At 38.6% G+C, this 2,567-nt stretch overlaps 1 protein-coding gene across 1 annotated transcript; it reads right to left on the bottom strand.

The window, feature by feature from the left end:
- Positions 1-1,675: 1,675 nt before the first annotated feature.
- On the bottom strand, positions 1,676-2,172 carry LOC102251706 (60S ribosomal protein L18; the record flags this gene model as incomplete). The annotated part of the gene is made up of 1 exon (XM_014539250.1): positions 1,676-2,172. A coding segment is annotated over one exon (456 nt), but the record flags the coding sequence as incomplete, so codon positions are not given.
- Between the last annotated feature and the right edge of the window lie 395 nt (positions 2,173-2,567).

Raw genomic sequence — 2,567 nt, 5'->3', positions numbered from 1 at the left:
CCTGCTGGCCTGCTCACCCCCAACTGATCCCCCCACACCAGCCTACTTGCCCGCAACTGCCCACCCCTCCTGGCCTGATCGCCCCTAACCACCTCTGCCTTGGCCCCACCACCATGGCTTTGTCTGGAAGGACATCCGGAAGGTCTCCTGGAAGGTCTCCCGTTCTAATTAGCATATTACCCTTTTATTAGTATAGATACTGTAAGTCACTAAATAATATACATTAAACCAGGAAAAGAAATGAAAACTACAATTTTTTTTTATTTTGAAGCAAATCTAAATTTACTTAATAGGCAGAGATTTAAATTCTAAATCACATATCTGAAAACAAAGACCAAGATGAGAGTCTAGTGTCCTACCTCATTCAGCTAAATCTTCCTCAAATAATGTGTCACTGTCATTAAAAATGAGAGTATGAAAAGGAAATAGGAGTTCTGAAAGATCAAGGTCCATTGCTTTTCAGAAGCAGCATATCAAAGCTGGGTATGTTTGTGCCATGTCCATTGATACATTTGATTACCTAGAACCTTACATATAGATTCTTACTTATAGGATGACCTCACCCTCAAAAAGTGATGAATGGAGGTATAACTCCAGACTAGGTGCAGGAGAGCTGAGCTGTCACTTACCACATTGAGGTGTTTGGGTAAGACTTTTACCTTCTCTCTGTATAAGCTTCCTCTGAAGTGAGAAGATTGGATATAATTCTAAAATCACAAAATAATATTTGAGAGTTGACCACTTGGTTCTTTTTAAAATAGATTAAAGAGAAAAATACTATTACCTAATTATTTTGGTCTATATATTTTACACACAAATAATAATTAAGTAATAAAATCTTAGGAGAGTATTAAACATCTAAAACATGGCATGAGGAATATCTCAGAGAAACTTTAACTATGCAAGTATCTAAATGCCTCGGGGCCTTGATGCCCCATTGTCAAAGCAATGATTAAATTAAACTATTAGCCATACAACTAGAATAGAACTTGAGTAGTTGTTTCTTACATCCAGCTCAAAAATATGCCAAATTTGTATTTATAAACAATCTTCATTAAGCCTGACAGGCACTGTTGATCTGAGTTAAATCTCTAATTCTAGCCATCCAAGGCCTCTGTCCTCTCTCTCTTCATTTCATATTGTTTTCATGATGCTATAAATTAAAATTCTTATTTGTTATGCGTTTGGTGTACCACTGCTCTTCCTGCTCATCTGTGCTTATAAGATACCACTCTGCTTGTATAAGTGTTCATGAGCCCTCAATTTTGAACAGCTGTGCGGAAGGCTGGTTAACTATTTGTAAACACCACCCAGCCATCCTTGACAGCAATAGCAGTCTTACAGAATACTGAAGTGTTATTTTATTGGGAGTGATAATGAGACTGTCTTGTCCAGAGGTCTGGTTATTTACTACACCAATACTGAACTTTATCATTTAGTTGTGTGGTGTAAAATTATTAGTCACATTTTTTAGGAGGCTGTATTCAAAGTGGGAGAAAATTGTATAACCTTTATTGAAATAATTCAAACTTATACTATTCTTGAGTTTTCTAACTACCTGCTTTGATTAGCTTTGAAAACAAATACAGAATTTTATATTATAAAAAATGGCATATTTGTGGTAGGTAAAGTTTTTTTTTTTGTTTTTTTTTTTTTTTTTTTTTTTTTTTTTTTCAGCATCCAAAACCTCTTTTAATAACATGATAGGATTTAGGATTAGTTTTTGTAGCCGCGGCTGGCCCGGCGGCCTCTTGCACGCTCGAACTTTCGGCCCTTGGATCGCACGTAGGGTTTGGTGTGGCTGTGGGGGGTTCCTGGGGCCTTGCCGAAATGCCTGTACACCTCGCGGGCCTTGCGAGGACCAGAAAGCAAGACGGTGCCACAGCCCTTGGGGGAGTCCAGGGCCAGCTGGTCGAAGGTGAGAATCTTGCCCCCAGCCTTGAGGATGCGGCTCCGGGCGCGGCTGCTCACACGAAGGGCACACACCTTCAGTTTGGGCACCTCCTGGATCCTCACGTCATCGGTTATAGTCCCTACAACCACGGCGGTTTTGCCCTCCCGGCCAGGAAGCTTCATCTTGCGGATCATCCGGGAAAGGGACAGAGGCGGCCGGTTGGTGCGACTCATGAATAACCTCTTCAGCACCACTTGGTTGAAGGTGGAGTTGGTTCTTATGAGTAAAATGATATTTAGTTATATGAATACATGCTATATATATTATAGTTTATAATGTACAATATATAATATATATTATTATGTATAAGTATATTATTATAAAGATACATATACTTTTCCTATATGGTCTTTGAGCTTAGAAATAGCAATTGCTTTTATTGTATCAGTTACAGGTTTGATGTGAGGAGACACTCTTAATAATGGGAGTTCTTTAATAGAGATAATCACTAATAAAAAGGACTTGGCACCCATTAGGATATCAGTAAGTCATTGTTGAGTAAATGCATAAACATGAAGACTTTCACTTTTTTCAAGAGCATGAGCTTATTAAGTTGCAAAGATGCAAATAAAATCCATGCTATCTCATTGTAATTCAAAGTCTGTGCTGCTCC

This window comes from Myotis brandtii, unplaced genomic scaffold, assembly GCF_000412655.1.
Source record: "Myotis brandtii unplaced genomic scaffold, ASM41265v1 scaffold21, whole genome shotgun sequence".
NCBI lineage: Eukaryota > Metazoa > Chordata > Mammalia > Chiroptera > Vespertilionidae > Myotis > Myotis brandtii.
The sequence above is the reverse complement of the archived record's forward strand: the minus strand, read 5'-3'. Positions and strand labels throughout refer to the sequence as shown.